The sequence below is a fragment of the Podarcis liolepis genome, assembly GCF_965112155.1.
Source record: "Podarcis liolepis genome assembly, chromosome: 3".
Lineage (NCBI taxonomy): Eukaryota > Metazoa > Chordata > Lepidosauria > Squamata > Lacertidae > Podarcis > Podarcis liolepis.
This window is the reverse complement of record NC_139557.1, coordinates 75,071,363-75,090,539: the sequence shown is the minus strand read 5'-3', so window position 1 is coordinate 75,090,539 and position 19,177 is coordinate 75,071,363. Positions and strand designations below refer to the sequence as shown.

At 41.6% G+C, this 19,177-nt stretch overlaps 1 protein-coding gene across 1 annotated transcript in view; it reads left to right on the top strand.

Moving 5' to 3' along the window:
* The window catches only part of THBS2 (thrombospondin 2), a 45,130-nt gene extending 26,847 nt beyond the window's left edge, over positions 1 to 18,283 (top strand). The window contains exons 16-22 of the mRNA XM_083496414.1: positions 1,320 to 1,438; positions 3,895 to 4,129; positions 7,329 to 7,556; positions 8,566 to 8,837; positions 9,733 to 9,830; positions 13,262 to 13,401; positions 14,660 to 18,283. Of these exons, the coding sequence (XP_083352540.1) occupies positions 1,320 to 1,438; positions 3,895 to 4,129; positions 7,329 to 7,556; positions 8,566 to 8,837; positions 9,733 to 9,830; positions 13,262 to 13,401; positions 14,660 to 14,667 (1,100 nt within the window). The 3' untranslated portion in view covers positions 14,668 to 18,283. The remainder of the gene's footprint in view (positions 1 to 1,319; positions 1,439 to 3,894; positions 4,130 to 7,328; positions 7,557 to 8,565; positions 8,838 to 9,732; positions 9,831 to 13,261; positions 13,402 to 14,659) is intronic.
* Positions 18,284 to 19,177: the final 894 nt, after the last annotated feature.

The following is a 19,177-nucleotide window of genomic DNA, read 5'->3' as shown; positions in this document are numbered from 1 at the left end:
CTGAACAGTAGCCCAGTACTGAAAAAACCTACCAACCTAAATATATTTGGTGTTTTTGGAATGCCTCTAGGCTTGTGGTTTTTGGCATGACTTGGAAGCAGAAGCTTCAGTGTCCTTAGAGGGACGTTGCTGCTGCATTTCCTGGCAGATGAATCCCAGTTTTCAGCACTGGAGAAAAAACCCCTGTTAAGCCTCAGATTTGATTCAATAAATGTGTAAAGTGTTGGATGTGTGTATCAGCAGATATCTAAAACCCTTGAAGGTTTTCCATAGTATGGAGTTTCCATTAACACTCGTGGTTATTTATTTAGACATATCTAAATATACAAGGCAGCTTACAATCAAAATATATATCATTGCAAAAATAAAAATAAAAATATATAAACCAGTATTCCTGGAAAGGGTTTTCTTCTTGTTTCCTGCAAATATTGTAAGAATCAGCAAAAAAATTTATTACTAAAAAATAAATGAAATCTGAAATCTAAAACAAAACTGCATAAACCTCAGGTCAGCTCAGGGGATACATTTCATAGTAAATTTTATAGTATTGATTTAGGACATTTGTTGACCACCTAATCAACAGATTCCTCTGGACTGTTTACACAGAGTTCAAACAATAAAAATATACTAGGGGACTGCACAAACCACAAGATTTGGATCAGACCTCATTTTGCTGCTTCAGGAAACTGTTTGCCTTGGTCCAAGTTGTTTCATAAGCTGCCCATCAGAGTACTGCTCTCTCCCATTCACTATTGGATAAAATCGGAAAAGTTGGACTGCCCTATCTTGAAAGGTCTGCATGAATCGACTACCTTCAATTGAGAGTGGAAGGTGATAGGTCATCAACTGATTTGTCACAAAACAGGGTGGTTTTGTTCTTACCTTCTCACCGTCACCAGAAAATGTGTCAGGCAAAGCTTTTATGTGACCAAGAGTTGGGCAGAGAGGGGTCACCACAGAGCTGAATTAGGGAGAGGGACCAGCTAGTACAACCCTACAGACTTTATAGTATTTGTAGCCTTGTAATTTAGGGAAGGCACAGCAAGACAAGCGCACCCTAGTTAACAAGCAGTAGTGCTATCAGTTCAAGATATAATGTGTGCCACCTAGCATGGAGAGACCAGGCTTAAATACAAAAACTCACTGGGTTACCATGGTCCCATCATTGTCTCTTGGATGCACTTAGTTTCCAATGAGAATAAAATGGTGGGAATTCTCATTCATGGTTGTGCTAGTTTCTTGGAAACCAGTGCATGTTGCTTTATGCAAGTGGAATCTGAACATAATGCTTTTGAATTGCTTTTCCCCCATCCCGGCAGATGTTTTCAATGAACGCGATAACTGCCCATATGTCTACAACACAGACCAGAGAGATACAGATGGAGACGGAGTTGGTGATCACTGCGATAACTGCCCACTGGTGCACAATCCTGATCAGGTAAGTAGTATATACATGGGGGGGGGGACTGTATGGATGTGAAGAACCTCTGTCTTCACCCTTGTAGAGGTACCACTACACTGTACTGTGTACTATTAACACAGGCTGCCTTTTGCCTGCTTTGAAGGATATTTCAGCAAGGCTGGTTGTTCCTTTCTCCCCTTTTCAAGATCTAAATTCATACCTGGTTGGATTTAGGGGTAAAGAAGGTTTTTGTTATTGCAGAGATACTCAGTGTTCCAATTATATGCTTTTGGGGGTAGATTGTTTCAAGATGCAGGAAAGCAAGAATAAAGGAGAGCTTTTGTTCATGAATAGTCTTTCATCCCTCTTCCTAACAGGGAGTCTTCTAGTTTGAGTGCAGGTTCATACAGGCATCCAGCAACAACCCTGTGTGGTGATGGCTTGTATGTGTGACACCAGACATCCAACACCACATGTGGAGATTCCACTCCCAGCCTGCAATATTTTCAATGGAGGCAGCTCACACATTCAGTTCCAAGTCATCCACCACCATAATCCTGTGCATGTCAACTCAGAAAATCTGACTCCCAGTTTCACCCCAGGAACATCTCCTGCTATTTTCTCAATTAAAGGTTAAAAAAAAGGTAAAGGACCCCTGGACGGTTAAGTCCAGTCAAACTTGACTATGGGGTATGGTGCTCATCTTGCTTCAGGCTGAGGGAGCCAGCATTTGTCCACAGACAGCTTTCAGGGTCATGTGGCCAGCATGACTAAACCACTTCGGGTGCAATGGAACACTGCGACGGAAACCAGAGCACACAGAAACGCCGTTTACTTTCCTGCCACAGTGGTACCGATTTATGTACTTGAAGTAGTGTGCTTTCGAAGTGCTAGGTTGGCAGGAGCTGAGACAGAGCAACAGGAGCTCACCCTGTCATGGGGATTCAAACTGTCAACCTTCTAATCAGCAAGCCCAAGAGGTTCAGTGGTTTAGACCACAGTGTCACCCGTTTCCCTTTCTCAATTAAGCCCCAATATATACAAGAGATCGCCCCTTTCTGATTGTCACTAGTTTCTCGCCAGGTTGGTTCTGATGAAGGAGAAGGTGGGGAGCACATGAGATTTATGTGTGAAACAAACTGTGTGCCTCTGAGAGAGATTATGTATATGTATGTGCTTTTTTATTTGGCCCACCAGGCACTTTAAAATGGGTAACACAACTCCCAGACCACAATGGGCTTTCCAGCTCTGCATTTCAGAAATGCTACTTCCTAGACTTACTTGTAATTCTATTCGGGAAGTGGGAGGGGAAACCACCCAGTTTACGTAGAATTAATATGGTTCTGTTCAGTCACAGGGCACATGTTTATATTAAAGGCAAATGTTGGTGGCAAACGGCATGGTTTGAGGTAAATTGAATGCCCAGGTTATTTTAAAAAAGAAAGAGTGCAGCTTTTCAAGTTTTCAAAGCTCTGACACAACAGCTTTGCCTTTGATTTGGATGAATGGTCTGGAATTTCTAATTGCGCAAAGTTATTGCCGTTGGCTTCTCGGGGCATATATATATACATAAAAACCCTGAAAGCAGCTGAGGTCAATAGCAGTCACTCATAACATAAGAATGCTGCCTAGGCAAGAGAAGTTTCTCACGAGAGCAGCGCCACTTTTCTCATCTGCAAAATCTTACAAAGGGGCCTAAGGCTAGAACTGAGATCTGTTGAGGACGTCAAAGGTCTTCCAGTGTGTTGGCACCAATTTCATTCATTAAAATGCCTGCATTGCATTTTCATCTTGCACTCTTCTTAACAGATACTTTGGGGGCAGATGCCAAATGCTTACAGTATGAAAACAGATGCAAAAAAGAGAGAAAAGACCACGATTCTGGAAGAATTAATGTTATGTTGGAAAAACTGTATGAGTTAAAGATCAGTTAGAAAACATCCCTTCAAGCATACCACCACCTACCCTGATAATCCACTTCTTCAACTTAGCCAGCCTCTGTTCTATGCAAGAAATCACGTAGAAACCATGCTTCCCAAACTTCTGATAAATGACACATTTCTTCCTTCCATTAAAATTGGAGATGCTATGGGCTTGCATCTGTTTGCTTTTAGGGCTATAGGTGGGATATAAATTTGTTGTTTAGTAGTGTCTGACTCTTCGTGACCCCGTGGACCAGAGCACGCCAGGCTCTCCTGTCTTCCACTGCTTCCTGCAGTGGGATATAAATACAACAGATAAATAAAAGTAAGTAAGTACTTAAGGGTATCGGCTTAAGAGTCAGTAGATTTAAATGAGGAATTTGAAATAAGAATCTATTTTGCAAGGTTGGGATATCTCAGTATGTTTATAGAATATTACTTTTCAGACTGCCTTCATTATACATTAACATTTCTGAAGGGAACCATTAACAGTGTGATCATGTGGTTCCCCTGCCTTTTTTGGTTCACCGTTGCAAAAATTCAAATCTTGTTTCCTGTCCCCGCCTTTAGACTGATGTGGACAATGACCTGGTTGGTGATCAGTGTGACAACAATCAAGACATAGATGAAGATGGCCACCAGAATAACAAAGACAATTGTCCGTACATTTCCAATGCCAATCAGGCTGACCATGACAAAGATGGTAAAGGGGATGCTTGTGATTCTGATGATGACAACGATGGCATCCCAGACGACCGGGACAACTGCCGACTCACATACAACCCTGACCAGAAGGATTCTGATGGTAAGACTATGGGAACTTTAAAGACATATACGGTGGCATATCATTTTGTGGACTACAGTCACCTTCAGGCATACGATGGTGTGTTCCAGGGATGGAGAACCTATTCCCCTCCAGGTGTTGCTAGACTACAACTCACATCATCTCTACCATGATGGCTGAGATTGTTGGGAATTGGAAGCTGACAACATCTAGAGGGCCAGAAGCCCACCTTCCCTGCTGCAGTCCACGAACGCTTATGCCATAGTAGATTTGTTAGTACCATAGACTTAGGTGTTTCTTCAGTGAAGACTAAAGATGGTCCTCTCAATCCAAGCTGAGCCCACCAGCAGTAGATGGTGTGGTGCCCTTGATCTCTCTCCAGCTGAATCGTTGCTGTGTACTGGGACTGAAAGCAGGACAGGGGAGGTGGCAGCGAGGTTGGCCTAGTGAAAACATGCCAGCAGAAATGCCAGGTTGGCTCAGCCAGTGTTCTCCATCCATCTTGGTTTGCAGCAGGGACTCATCCACAGGGAGTGGAGGTCAGCAGGGCAGCCCTACCATAGCATCTGCTACTGGCTCATATGTGTTGGAAAGCTGATCAAAGTTTGACTTGTTTCTATCACAGATGAGTCTGTTCAGGTGTGTTCGCACCCAGCTGCTGGCATGCCTGTAGTGTTGCATGCAGTTCTGAAAGTATTCCTAGGTCTGGAGAATTCACAGGTGGTCTCCTTTTAATGGTGTACTTCTTTTAAGTGCAATGGCATTAGCAAGTTGGTTTTGTAGGTGATCAAGCAGGAGGGCCACGACTGCTTTGTGATGCTCAGAGCATCCCTTTGTAGTAGAATCTGACAATACTGTGATGAAAAACATCCGTACAGGTTGTTAATGAGACATCTTCATAAAATATTCTTTGAGAAGCTAAGAAAGAAAACTGGGATTAATAACTTCTGCAAAGAATTATAGATTGAACAGAGTACTGAAGTGAGATGACTAATAAAAGTAGCATTGTTGTTGTTGTTGTTGTTGTTGTTGTTGTTGTTATTGTTTTTAGCCACCCATCCTGACTGGGTGGCTCCCAACAAAATATTAAAATCACAATAAAACAACAACCATTACAAACTTCCCTGAACATGCCAGCATGTTCAGATGTTCAGACAGCCTTCAGATGTCTCCTAAAAGTCAAATAGTTATGCAAGAATATGTTTAGCATCCCTTAGCTCATCAAAGGCACACCCAAACACATCCTTTTGCTGAAATCTTTATGAGGGTTTTCTGCCTGGAGTAATCTTACTAAATAGTTTTAATATATTTGAAAGTAGTGCTTTGAAAACGAGTGAGCCAATCCATAAACCAGCTGCCTCAAGGTCATCCAGTGACCTCATAGCTGAGTGGGGAATTTGAATCTGGCTCTTCCTGCTCCTTAGCAGACAGTACACAACACTGGCTCTCGGGTTAACACCACAGCAGATCCTGCCCACTTACGTATTCTGCCCAGTTATGTCTCTAATCACACAGAGCAGGAGGAGCTTAGATTTCTCACCAGTTAGCTGTTCTGTGACGGATACTCCACAGTGTCATTTGAATCTAGGGTCAAGAAATAAGGCAGAATTTTACTGTGTCCTGAACAACCATCTTCCAGAAAGCAGACCTCCAAGGAGCCTGTGGTCATGGCTGGTGGGGCAGATGCTTTTTAAACTTTTTGATGAAAAAACAGCCTTGTCAGCAATCAGCACCACAGGGAACGTAAGAAACATATGTGGTGAAAAATTAAAACCTCATTTGGACAAAGAAATTGCTTCTTTGATGTTGGCAAGAGGATAAAACTGGGAACACACACTTTCCCCCTTAAGTGTAAAGATAAACACGTTCAGGAGCATACAGCTGGTCAGAATTTGGAGTTCAACTTGGCAACCAGCCAGCCAGTCAGTCCGTGGAATGTGGAGCCATTTTCTCACAGAGATGAACTACAAAAAGCATCTGAGATGCTTGACTCCGTATTTTTTTTTTAAGAACTTTTTTGGCAGTTCCATAACAAAGTCTGTCCTTGAGGATTAGAATAGAAGATTGGAGTAGAGAGACAGTGTTCTAATGAAACATGCCTGCGAAACATGTGGTAGGAGTCTCTACTGATAAGAGAAATGAATGCAGAAAACAATAAGTGAATCTGCAAAAACATAATTGGCTGAGATTCTCATCATTCTCCCCACCACCAACCCCCCCCAACCAAGTTTAGTGTCCTCATGATTCGAGAGAAACACAAGAATTGTATTTCCTTATCAAAGAAAAAAGTTTGGGGAAAATGTTGTAGAATGTGTGTGTGTGCCTTTAAAAAGGACTTGTGGAACAGAAAACATATTTGTGACATTTCAGTTTTGTTGTTTTGACATTTATTTGAATGTCTACTGTTCTTCAACCCAAATAACTTTTTAACCCAAACCAGTATAAATATTACATTCTAAGACACACAGCTTGCAAAGTATTTACCACATTGCCAACAGCAGGGCTTCCTTATAACAGATCTGGTGGTTGCAGTCTCTGTTCACTTGAATGGCTCTGTCTTAAATACCACATTAATCACTCAAGATTTCATTATAGCCACATTCCAAGTTTTAGGGGGGAAAATGATTATTTATCCCATAGCTTATCACTGCTCTCCCTCCCTCTCTCACACAGTCTCTCATAAATAAAGAGTAGCCAAGAGCTGTTTTAATATGATTTACTGTAATGCCTTCTTCACTCGTTTGCTACAGATGTGACAAAAGTACATGGTCACAGTCTTAAGTATTCATGACAGAACAATGCTGAAGGCATCTGATGACATGGAGATAATATGGAGTTTTAAAATTCCAAAGCTCCTTTTTAATATTGTGGTTCTCCTGGCTTGTTAGGTTATAAGGGAGTTTTTGTCAGCAACTGATTTCCCAGATGGCCTGGGCCCATCCCCAGATTTGCACAGTCCTGTCTGCACTGCAGATCCCATCTTGCACAGAAGGTTGGAGTAGTTGCCCACCAAGATCCATTGCAACTCACCCACTGCGCTATCCATTCCATTCCCCTGGAGTGCAAGATGGTAGCCCCTCTTCTCTTAAATTTAATTCTGTTGTCTAGAGAAGGTGGCTTGGCTGCTTCCTTCCTTCCTGTTGAACATGGCTTCTTCCTACAGAAAGAGAGATGTGTGAATATAACGTGAAAACCGTTCAATGTTTTGTGTGCATTTTAGGTGATGGCCGAGGTGACATCTGCAAAGATGACTTTGACAATGACAAAGTCCCAGATATTTTTGATGTTTGTCCTGAAAATGATGCCATTAGTGAAACTGATTTCAGAAAGTTCCAGATGGTCCCATTGGATCCTAAAGGAACAGCTCAGATTGACCCAAATTGGGTTATTCGACATCAGGGCAAAGAACTGGTACAGACGGCTAACTCAGATCCTGGCATAGCTGTAGGTGAGTATGATTCAAATTAATCAATTGATTAATTGATGATATGAACAGAATTACACCAAGAGGACAGAGTTTAGTGTTTCACAAGGGCTTCCATGAACCCAGTAGCTTTTTGGACTTTGTTTTCTTGAAACAGACCCCCCATGACATATTATAAACTGCTTTTGAAACACATCTGCCTTGTGTGATGTTGGGGCCGTAGGTTAAACACTGCAAATTCAGAACCTGACAGAATGCATGGAATTAGCCACATGCTTCTCCGAATTGTGCACAACTATTAGCTAGAAATTAGATTGTCCGGGCTACTGATCAGAAGAAGCTGAAATATTTGAGGCAGTTTATATGTTCAATTTAAGAACCTCTTTCTAAACTTAACATTCTGAAATGGATTTGGAAAAGTTGGAAGCACACATAACTTCTGAGGAATGTTTGGCAATAATAAAGAGCTGCATAATAACAAGTCAGCATTCATAGATGATTTAGATTGGAATATATATATATATATATATATATATATATATATATATATATATATATGAGACTGGATGGAATGTATTAATCTTTCTGCATCAGGCTGTGGGACATAACCCATAATATTGCTCTTGCATGTGGTATACAAGCATTTCAAAAGCATTCTGTAATTGTCACTTTTTTCTTTTTAAATATTTTGAAGTTTTGTTTTTCATGGCTGTAGAACTGAACTGAAAAATGTGAAGCTCCTTCCTATATCAAGGTCCATGTGTGCATCAATAAATATGCCTATTTAAAAATGATTTCATTATAAAGCAAGTATGAAGTAACAGAAAGGGTAGTGACTGATGAAGTCTAGAAACCAAAGAACTGATAATATGACTGGAGAAAGAAGGGATGAACCAAATCAAATAGCATCATAATAGAAAGTAATGGCAAGTGCCTGAGACTAAATGGATAATCTAGCTTCTTTCTGCCCAAATTCTCAGCAAGCTGCAATCCCTTTGGGAACTAAACACTTACATTTTCTACCCTCCTCCAGGTTATGATGAGTTCAGTTCTGTTGACTTCAGTGGTACGTTCTATGTCAACACAGACCGGGATGATGACTATGCTGGGTTTGTCTTTGGCTACCAGTCCAGCAGTCGCTTCTATGTCCTGATGTGGAAACAAATTTCTCAGACATATTGGGAGGACAAGCCCACCAGAGCTTATGGTTACTCAGGGGTATCACTTAAAGTAGTGAACTCTACAACTGGCACTGGCGAACATTTGAGAAATGCCCTTTGGCATACAGGAAACACACCTGGACAGGTAAGAGATGTATGAGTCACATTCAGCTAAGTGTTCTTCGAATTGTCCCTTTCTCATATACCATCATGACATAGCATTGGCAACCATTGTTTTGGTCCTATCTTTCATTATAATGATCAACCAATGGCCAAGTTTTTATTTCATTCTATTTCTTTTTAATTGGATATTGTCTTGGAAACTTTTGGCCGGGATTAAACTGCCCCACCCAAGAAGCCTCCACTTCCAGGTTGGACTTCAATAGTGACCCTGTGTCCAATTATTTTCTCCTGTATTAGTGAATTGTTGTCCCTTGCTCTTTGCAGGAGAAAGTACAGTTTGGTACCTTGGATCACGAACGCCTTGCAAGTCTAATGTTTTGGGTCCCAAACACCGCAAACCTGGAAATGAGTGTTCCGGTTTATGAACGTTTTTTGGAACCCAAACGTCCCGGGTGGCTTCCACGGCTTCTTATTGGCTGCAGGAGTTTCCTGCAGCCAATCGGAAGCTGTGCTTTGGTTTCCGAACGTTTTGGAAGCCGAACGGACTACCAGAATGGATTCCGTTCGACTTCTGTGCTTGGGAATACTTTTGCCAAATGGGTTTTTCACATCCAACCCTGAGCAGCCCAGGGATCCCTTTGTACAGAAAGACAGTGCACCCTTTACAGGTACTCAAAATATGCAACACTCCCTCTGCTCCCTGTCTAATCACAACAGCATTTAGCTGGGAAAGCTACAGAATGAACATCTCATATTAACTGACCAAACTGGAGGGGGGCATAGAAACTATGGCAGCGCATTTAAAATGTGGGTTGTGGTTTCTGTCTAAAAGACAGAGTTTATAGGAATTGGATTTGCCCCACTTGTTAATGCAAATCACTCACTGAAGTGTTGTTGTTTTTTAACTTCTTCCACAGGTGCGTACCTTGTGGCACGACCCCAAGAATATTGGCTGGAAAGATTACACTGCTTACAGGTGGCATTTGGTCCACAGGCCTAAGACGGGATTAATAAAGTATGACATTTCTTGTAATACACTGTATTGCTTTTCCATCTGATCATAAATGAGGTTTTATTTAGTGGTTTGTAACCAAATTCCAGCACTGTCACTTCTTTTATGGCAGACTTTCGGCACTGGAAGATTTGGGAGTGTTCCCCAGCTTTCCACGCCATCAGATGTGTTCAATTTCCTTCAAATGGCTCATATAAACACAGCCATTATTAGATAAAAAAATGATACCTCCAAATTTTTGGACTTTTTTGTACTAATCTGAATTTTGAAGGGAAAAAAAGAAAAATGTCAAAACAAAGCTAAAATGAAGATTGGAAGAACTGATTCCCACCTTCTTAGAACTAAATGGAACTGAGATTAAGGCAACTCTAAATATTTTTGTAGGCTTGTGATGTTAGCTCAGATTTGTCCATCTGAAGCCAGTCTTAACTTAAATGCAGACATGCAGCCATTTATTCACACAAATTATTTCAGTGAAATACCCCCATTCTCACATGTTTTTTCATGATAAAATACCTGCAGTGTCAGGACTCCCATGCAAATGTGACATTGTGTGAGAATGGTGCAGGCAATATGCCTATTCAGTAAATAAAACAGACGTTCTTGTCATTGGTAAACTTAGTCGCATGGGTCCTTTAGGCAAATTCAAGTTTTTAAGAAATAGTATATAGTTTGGGCCTTTAAGGTTTACAATATAAAAGCACAAAAATATATAACATAGTAACAAACAACCACTATAGTTTAAAAGGCCATGTATTGTTTAAAAGGCCATGTATTGTTTAATTAGCCAAAGGACTGGGAGAAGAGGAATGTTTTGCCTGGCATCTGTACATGTCAGGAGCTTTTTACATGGGGGGGCATTTAAACAGGTAATTTTCTCATTTCCCACTAGAGAGCCCTTGAGAGCCAGTATGGTGTAGTGGTTAAGAGCGGTAGTCTCGTAATCTGGGGAACCAGGTTCGCGTCTCTGCTCCTCCACATGAAGCTGCTGGGTGACCTTGGGCCAGTCACACTTCTTTGAAGTCTCTCAGCCCCACTCACCTCACAGAGTGTTTGTTGTGGGGGAGGAAGGGAAAGGAGAATGTTAGCTGCTTTGAAACTCCTTAGGGTAGTGATAAAGTGGGATATCAAATCCAAACTCTTCTTCTTATGCTATATACCCCGTTCTGTGCCCAATAAGCACATTTGCCCGGCAGCGCTGTAGCCCATAGATTGCAGCAAAATACTAGGCAAATCTTCTCTCTGCAATGGTCTCATCATAGGAAAAAGCTGCCCCATGAGCTCTTGCTGCAGAGAGGAGGGGAAGCCTATATAAGGCTGCTTCCCCTGGAGCACAGAGCCACTTTGCTTTGAGAGCTTCCTGCCCGCACACCCTCGTGTTAGAGCCTTCACTGAGCAATTTTGGGTTGCTGGTTGACAGAGCTGGAAATGAATTCCTCCCACCCTTCTCAACCTGATTGGCACTTGGTTGGGTTTTCCCCCTCCTTTCGCTCAGTGAAATTATGGTTTCCTTGTTAGGTGGAAGAACTTTGTTTGAGTGAGGAAATGGCATTGGTCAGGATCAACATAGTATATGGGGGGGGCCATAAGGGGCCTGTGGGGAGGATTGACCGCAGCAAACCTAATCGTGGGTTTGGTATCTGCCTGGTTGGAATCTGCATCCTGGTCCCCCAGTGAGAACTTGCTTGCTTGACTTGCACCATGGCAAGGTTTAACCCTGGCCAACTCCCATGGTACAGGTTTGGAGAGATCCAAACCCAGTGCATCCATTCCATCAACATGGGGCATGTGGAATGATGAAGGGATCGTGGGACCCAATGCCAAGCCAACCCTTTGCCCTGCCTGCTGTTGTCAATTAAAGATTTGGCCTGATTTTATCCCATTGCCATTGTATAGTCCTCTTGTTTTGCCGCTGTCATGGGTCACAAAATGTGCCCGCCTGGGCAACCACATAAAATATAATTATGGCTCTGGTTAAATATCTTGGCACCTTAAAAGAACCTGTAGGGCACATATGAGTGGCTGTTAGCTATTGTGGTCTGCGGTTGAAGATGGGAACCTAGTTAGATTGGTCTAGCCCAATATAGCTGTTGTCGTTCTGGATGAATATGTAGCCATACAGCACACCAGCCTACTTCCTGGATTTAGCTATATTGTTTGAGGATATAAGAGAAGATTTCTCAACTGGTTGTAAGATATAACTTATTGGGCATATAACCGCATAAGGATACAGCAGAAACTCAACTTCTCCAGGTTATAGCTGGATCATCATTCACACACAGCCAGATGCAAGGCTTCCATCTGTTCTTGGCACTGCTGAACAGTTGCTTATCCAGAACCTTTAAACTTGTAACATTTGTTAATTCAAGTAGGTTTTTGCACTCTAATTTGACTCTTAAGAATAATTGAGCATTTTTCAGAAGTCAGATGCACACCAGATGCGTTCTGATGTGCATCCAATCTCCATGAGTCACACAGCACCCAGAATACACAAGTATGGACAACCAGTTCCCAGGAAAATTTGTCATCCCTATGACCTTTTGGAGTTAGTGAAACTTAAGTTAATCATGGCTGACTTTTAATGTGGCTCAAGCATGGTAACATTCTCTGGGTTGGTGTTAAAGTCTGTCGTGGTGTAACCATTCTCTGGCAGGAATATATATATATATATATATATATATATATATATATATATATATATATATATATATATATATATTTCTGTGAGTTTCTCTCACATTCAATTAGCCCTTCTTTGACAGCTATATTTTCCCATGCTCTCACATCTAGAAAGCAGTGCCACAAACAAATCCTAATAATTATGTTCTCAGCAAAACCTAGGGCTTTGAAATAGAACACGTATACCACTTATTTCATTGCATAAGCCCAACCATTAACTGTCTGAGGTTAGTGGGAATGTTTCTTTCTGAAAACAGGCTAATGTATTATGGAATATTTAGCAATTTCAGCTGAAATGCACAATAACATCAGCTGTCAGAGATCACACAGTGCACAACATGACCTCAAGACTATGGAGTTGTTTCTTCAACTTGCGTGCATGACAACAACAACAACAACAACAACAACAACAACAACAACAACAACAACAACAACAACAACAATGTTGGAAGCCACTCTGAGCAGCTTCCAACAGAATATGCATCTTACCTCTCCTCAGAATAGATTCACTTCATTGAACTTGGCTGGCCTAAATCAGAACTGGGAAATCTTTTTCAGATGTGTCCATAAAACTACTTCTGTGAGGAGTGTTTGAGCAGACTGTGTGGTAGATAGGTAGAAGTTGTATACTGTAAAAACCTGGGTGTGAATCTGATGTCACTTTGTTTTTCTTATTAGAGCTTTTACTGCCACTAGAAAGAAAGTGTATCATTTCAAGAACGGTGTCTAATCTAGACTTTGTTCCCCTTTCAAAGGGTTTTAGTGTACGAAGGAAAGCAGGTCATGGCAGACTCTGGACCAATCTATGACAAAACCTATGCTGGTGGGCGATTAGGTCTTTTTGTCTTTTCACAAGAGATGGTTTACTTCTCTGACCTCAAGTATGAATGCAAAGGTAAGTTAATGCATCCATCACCATAATGGCAATAACTACTTTAGTGTTTGCAGGGGGGTTGCAGACTTTTTCAATGGGAGGGACCATGGACCTGATCCAGCAGGGTCTTATGTTTTTATGGCTCATTCAAACTTGCAGGTCATCCGATTTTGCAGTATCAAGTGTTGGCCATGTATTTGTGAAGCAACCTTCTGAGTGCCTTTGATTCCTTTTATTAAACAATCTTTTATATATGTATCTACATTATGAATGAAAATGGATTCAGTGAGACAGCTTTCTTAATAGCAAATGTGTATAGCAATTAATAGCAATTGTGTGTATCCAGCTTGAGGCTAGAGCAAGTATAATCAGTGCTCCCCCCCAAAAAAAATATGTTTAGGGGTACTATCATTTTCCTACTCATATTGAAATACTGCACCTCAATGAGGCCAAACTTAGATTTACAAAATGTTTAGGGGTATGCGTACCCCTGCGCCCCCCCCGAAGAAAGCATTGAGCATAATTAATTGTCATAATCAGAGCCAGATTCCATGCATTAGGCAACCTGACTTGCATGTGCCACTCCTCATATGTGAGGTCCCCCCCCCCAAGCAAATATGACCTATGACATAAGGCTAAGCATTTTCCCTGACCATCATTAACTTAGGCATCCTCAGCCTTTTCAGACCCAGGACCCACCTTTAACCCAAATATGCATTTGGGGACCAATTTCTGAATCGTTTACCATATATTTGCATGGTGGTGGTGCTCTTGTTGTGCTCTTGTTGTGATCACCTTGGGTCCGAGACCAGAGAATCAACCATATAATCTGTAGCTAGCAGTATGGTCCGAAGGACTGGAGTTACACAAGTAGCAAGAGACAATGTAGTGGTGAGAGTAGAGTCTCAGACTTGGGAGACCTGGGTCCAAATTTCAGTACAGTCATTAATTTGGGTGACCCTGGGGCAAGTCACTATCTCTTAGCTCAACTTACATCACAGTATTGTTGTAAGAATAACGAGACAATGCTGTGCAGGCCGCTCTGCATTCCTTGACAGAAGGGCAAGATGCAAATGGGAGAAGTAACAGCCCATTGGAACCCATTGGTTTTTACCTGATTTTTACTGTGCATATTTATTGCATTATAATAGTTTGCTTTTTGAAAGATGGGATAAAAGCTTTAAATGTCCAAACACAAGTAACTCCCCCCCCCCCATGTTTACTGCAATGCAATCCAAATGTGGGAATTGTACTTAGCAATTGCTTCTTTCTGTTGCAGATGTCTGAGGTAAAGCTGCTGCAAAACCAGCAAAGTACTGTAGATGCCGTTAAACTAGACACCTCTGTTCATCCTGGTACTCCAAATCCCTCACTTATTTTTCAACTCTGGCATGTTCCCCAGACCTTGTGCCTCCCTGCAGCCAGGAGAAATCCCTCTGATTCTACACCCCAGTGCCTTCTAAGAGCTTGGACTGACAGGGCCTGAATGTGACCATCAAACCCACCACGGAAGCAAAAACTGATTGACGTATAGAGTGAAAACTTGGCAGACACATTTATTCAGTCATTTGTTTAGGGTTGTTGTTGTTGTTTTTAAAATGACGTTTACATATAAAGTGTAAAAGTGTAATTACTTAATGTATTTATATGGATATAGATATGGAAGAATGTGAGGGGGGGTATTATTACATCAAGAGGGAGGAAGTGGTTGTAAGTAAGACCACTTCTTCAGGCCACATTACTTGCTCAGATCAGGGCTGGGCCTTGGTGACACAAAATCTGGGAGATATAGTTCATCAAAACTGAGAAGGACCAAACCCTAAATATCCTACTCATTTAAGAAGCCATGGAAAACTAAGGCAACAGCCACCCAAGAAGATGGCTCCACAAACTTCAAATGTTACTAATCCTCTAACAGCTTTTTAGGTAAGCCACATGCTTGAAGTTTAAAATAATGCTTCTCTTCTAATGACAAATACTAGCGCGTGAGCAGGCTGCAGAGAGAACGACGACAGCTTAACATCCAATGGGGCTCTTTAGATCTTGTATCCAATTCTGTTTTAAAGAAGTGAATTTGGAATTATTCTCCTGGGGGCATACAAATTAAAATGCCAGTTATTTCAGGGTTGTTCATTCAAAGTATGTGGATATCAGGGAATCTTGATACCTCATGAGCAGGAGCTGGCAGGCATCTAGTATCCTACTCACATATAATTTTGTGGGGAGTGGAGCAGGGAAGCTGCATCAACAGCCCAACATTATTAAATGTTTATTTTGCATGTCTCCAAAGTAATACTTCTAGTGGAAGTGCTGCAGCTCAGAGGTAAAGCATGTGTGTTACATGCAAAAGATCCCAGGTTCGTGCCCCAGAATCTTTGGGTAGGACATCTGAGTCACTGGTGAGCAACCCGCCAGTGTAGACAATACGGATGTAGATGGACCAATGGTCTGATTTAGTACGAGGCATCTTCATATGCTACACTCTGGAGGAAACTGGCATTATATGAAGCTCAGCATCCTATACTCTGGAGCTGTTCTTGTGACTTTAGGACTGCCCTGCAATAAATTGGGGAGGGGGGTTGTGAATGTCAGCCAAAGCTTGTAGATGCTCCTTTTTATAAAATGGGTTCAACTACTTGATGACCCCTTTCCCATATGAATTCACCCTTTGCCTCAAAGACACACTCAGCATATCACTGTATACCATGCAGTGTACTATGAAAGGTTGTATGGGGGGATTCCTGGTGCTTGGCCATTGCATTTAGAGACATTTTATCCGTGAGTGCGCATTGGGAGCCATGGAGATGCATGCTAGTAGTCACAGTCAGAGCAGACATTCTGAAATTAATAGACGGGCACGACTAATTCATTGTAGTGGGTCTACTCTGAGTAAAACTTGGTTGCTTATAACCCAGAGGGTGGGAAAGTAGAAAATGTGGCTGTCATGTAAAGCGTATAATCAGCCCTTTGAATTTTGTCTAGGAAGATAAGCAGTGGTGAGAACTTAAATGTGCACTAATTGACCTGATGAACAGCAGCGTGCTTAAGGTGTCTCATGAAAATGGTTCCTGGCCAGGTGAAACCTTTTTCCTGACGCTGTCACAGCAAGCACTTTGAAACCCCAAACTTTGATCCGGGTTTCTGATAAGGTGGCAATGCTACCATTAACAAAATCTGGTAACATATTACGGTTCCAGTTATAAGGACGTCGGTGCTATTTATTTATTGCGATGCGCAGCTATGTTCTCCAGTAATTTATTTGAAAGCATAGAGCACCTTAGCCACGGAAGAACTCACAGAAGAGATGACTACATAATGCCTTTAATGGTCCAACCGGTGAATACATGTTATATATGTAATTATACGTCACAATAATTTTAAATTGCTCTGAAAATTGCCAAATAATTAAGTAGCCCTCGAGACCTTCTAAGTGGAACCTTGATATTTACTATTGCCCACCATTTTTGTATTATTATTTTTTACGTATGTCTGCTGTATATAGGACTTTTAAAGAAAAGAATGCTGAAGGTATGTCAGCCTTTATCCTAACCAGATACAACAGTTATTCCATTATACAATAGTATGCACATATTTAACACTCTTTTTTGTTATTTTAAACTGAATGAACTTTGCCCATGAGGTAAACTTGCTGGTGTGGTTTTGTTCGTGGGTGAGCATTACTAAGAGAAGAGAACAATGGCCTTGTTGCTGACTCCTCTGTGCACTCTGCTGCATGCGTCTCTCTGGATTGCAAAAGAGGGTTGTGCATGCGCAGCTGTGTAAAAGAATCTAGAAACCTGCCAATCCGCTGTTGGGCTGGAGTCAGGAGGGGGCAGAATCCATTCTCTGTCACAAACAGCTGCCATGTGGGAATCCACATTAAGATATGTATTAAAGCCCTGGCTGCTTGGTGAGGCTGGGGAATTGCGTGGAAGCTTTTGCAGCCAGCCAGGGATATGCATGTGGATGTCTCAAGAAGGACTGTGGCAAAAGAATTCAGCCACAGGTGAGTACTTCCAGTCGCACAATTGTCAAAGCATCTTCATGGATGCAAAAGGATGCAATTCAAGCTCAGGGCTGTCCCTACCGCTGCATCAGAATGAATGCGACAGCTTCTGTAGCTGAGGCTTCTACATTAGCATCTCAGCTGCTGCATTCACAGCCAGGTTTGGGCTTGGGATAACAATCTCCTGCCTTGTTTGAGAATACAGTGAGCAAATGTCAGCTGTTTTCAAACCAATTTCTGAGTAGATTTTGATGTTATATACCTTTATCAAGAATCCAGTGCTTCTGGCTTTATTGCACATTCTTAGTTTTGCCATATTAACAACCTTTTTAAAAGGCCTCTTAATGAGAGTTTTTTTTTTTTTTAAAAAAAAGCTTGTTCAGAGTGGGGTTTTTTTTTTTTTTGCAACTCATATTTTTAGTATTTCTAAAAGTGTAGCCCCAAGTCCCAGAGAGAAGTGAGGGAAATTTCATTCATGTAATAATGCTTATTGTATCCTTCAAATAAAAAGAAGACATCAGCGATGGGACTAAGATGTTAATATTTCGATTGTACCATATTTGCCTATACTATGTAAATTATTTATGACTGTTTCCTTTTTCCTTTGTATGTGTGTGTGTGTGTGTGTGTGTGTGAGAGAGAGAGAGAGAGAGAGAGAGAGAGAGAGAGAGAGAGAGAGAGAGTTAGAGAGAGATGGTGGGGAGGGGAGAAAGAATATATGTGGATAAGCACAAGATGCCAACAAGACTTAACATTCTGTTTTGCCAAAGACTGTAAATAACTATTTATTTGTTTGCACGGATAGAATTTCACCATTTAATGTCCCTCAGTTATTCAAATCTTCATTTTTATACATTTTAATAATAGACAATAAACTGTAAAAAGGTTTTATTCAAAGTGTTCTCTTTACTTTTACATAGCTTAATATATATACCACAACCAACCAAACCCAAGAACCCCCTCTTTTGGAATTCATTGTTGAAACCAAACACATGATCTTAAGCTGCCAGAATTGGTAGCAATGGAATTCAGTTTGATCCTATTATATATCCAGTGAGGATGGACCAATGTCACAATTATCCTCCCGTGGAACCCCAGCCATTTGGAAGCAACTTGTGCTGGAGACATTTGTGGTGGACGGTATTTCCTTTATTTTTCAGTGCTCAGAAGATTAAGAGCTTTAGTTGTTTTTATCAGCATCTGCACAATGCATACATTTCTTCCCTAGGCTCATCTTTTCTGAACAGATACACAGAAGCTGGCATGGTGCCATAGAGCTGCCCTTCTGACACAGGCCTTGCTGCCGCTAGCTGGGTTTGTAGTAAGGTTCAGGCTGCATGGGTATACTGGCAGAACCAGGATAGCACTTCTGCTGGTATATTCACATAGTCTGACCCTGGTAAGCAGCACTGATACTGGCGTCAGAATGGCAGCTCCACCCCACCCCACCACCCTCTCCTCTCTATGACTAAGGTTTGTTGTTCACAGTATGAAAACTACTCTCATTTGTGCACGTTTATCAGAATCCATTTAGCCAGACCTAGAATCAAAGAATTGTAGAGTTGGAAGGGATCCTGAGTTTCATCTGATCCAACCCCCTGCCAGGCAGGAATAGGCAGCTGTCCATAAATGGGGATCGAACCTGCGACCTTGTGATTTTCAGCACCATGCTCCAACCAACTGTGCTAACCTCACAATCACTGCAGCAGGCATCCCCAAACTCAGCCCTCCAGCTGTTTTGGGACTACAACTCCCATCATCCCTAGCTAACAGGACCAGTGGTCAGGGATG